This window comes from Apis dorsata, unplaced genomic scaffold (genome assembly GCF_000469605.1).
Source record: "Apis dorsata unplaced genomic scaffold, Apis dorsata 1.3 scaffold_517, whole genome shotgun sequence".
Taxonomy (NCBI): Eukaryota; Metazoa; Arthropoda; class Insecta; order Hymenoptera; family Apidae; genus Apis; species Apis dorsata.
The window spans coordinates 276,889-278,297 of record NW_006263742.1 but is presented as its reverse complement, the minus strand read 5'-3'; the positions used below and the strand labels follow the sequence as shown (position 1 = coordinate 278,297).

Genomic DNA, 1,409 nt, shown 5'->3' with positions numbered 1-1,409 from the left:
CAATTAGAAAAATGCTATGGCGTCCTCAGGATCACATAATGGGGATGCAGAAACTGAAAGTGATAAGTTTGAAGGATCTAAAATTGATCGACATGGTTTTCTTCAAGATTCCAATTGTAGCTCTGATAGGTAATATATATAAAATATATATATATATAATATATATGTTAATATAATAATTGAGATAATTGAAAATATTCATATGATTTATATCAAAATATGTTTAATATTTACAATATTAGCCTCAGTAAACAAGGTTTACCACCAGAGGTAATGCTAAGAAGAGAACGAAAATGGATACAAATGTTAAATAATTGGAGCTATTTTATGAATACAAATTATCGTAAAGTCAGAGAAAGATGCAGAAAGGGTATTCCACCTTCAGTAAGGCTTCGTGCATGGCTAAATCTTTGTGGAGGTCAATTGTTAATGGATACAAATCCAAATTTATTTGAAGAATTGGTGGAACGATCTGGTGATCCAAAATATATAGATGATATTAAGAAGGATCTTCATCGCCAATTTCCACATCATATAATGTTTATTGGAGAAGCTCCTGGGCAAGAAGAATTATTTAAAGTATTGAAAGCTTATTCTATTTTAAATAGTAAAGTTGGTTATTGTCAAGCCCAAGCACCTATTGCAGCATTTTTATTAATGCATATGCCAGCAGTACAAGCATTTTGGTGCCTTGTTGCAATATGTGACAAGTATTTGATTGGGTATTATAGTCAAGGAATGGAAACATTGTTACGAGATGGAGATATTTTATTTGCTCTTCTAAAAAGAGTATCTCCTATTGCTTACAAACATCTGGTTAGTATATTGTTTTATACATTGTTTTATAAATTTAGAAATTAAAATATATCTATATTTTTGATAATCATTTTAGAAGAAACAAAAAATGGAACCAATTTTATATATGACTGAATGGTTCTTATGTGTTTATACACGAACACTACCTTGGGAAAGTATTTTACGAGTATGGGATATGTTCCTTTGTGAAGGTGTTAAAATTATCTTTAAAGTTGGACTAGTTTTATTAAAAGGCAGCTTAGGTCGTACATCTCTTACTAAACGTTGTCCAACAGTTTATGAAACTCTTCAAGTATTAAGAAATCCTCCTCAACATATTATGGAAGAAGAAGCTTTAGTTCATCAGGTAGAATATTTCGTTTTTTTTCTGTATATATATATATACATATATATACATGTATATACATATATACATATATATACATGTATATACATATATACATATATATACATATATATATTTTATTACATAAATTCAATATCATAGATTCGAAAATTAAATATAACTGAAGAAGATTTTGAATACGAACATCAACGTCAAGTAATGTTAAAGCGGAAAGCAACAGAACAAACATCTCTTTCTACTGTTAATC

The 1,409-nt window shown here is 28.6% G+C and overlaps 1 protein-coding gene across 1 annotated transcript in view; it reads left to right on the top strand.

Annotated features, from left to right (window-relative positions):
* LOC102678778 (TBC1 domain family member 10A-like) overlaps window positions 1-1,409 on the top strand; it is a 4,351-nt gene that overhangs the window by 2,306 nt on the left and 636 nt on the right. The window contains exons 2-5 of the mRNA XM_031512834.1: window positions 1-129; window positions 243-816; window positions 893-1,162; window positions 1,304-1,409. Coding sequence (XP_031368694.1) covers window positions 17-129; window positions 243-816; window positions 893-1,162; window positions 1,304-1,409 — 1,063 coding nt within the window. The 5' untranslated portion in view covers window positions 1-16. The remainder of the gene's footprint in view (window positions 130-242; window positions 817-892; window positions 1,163-1,303) is intronic.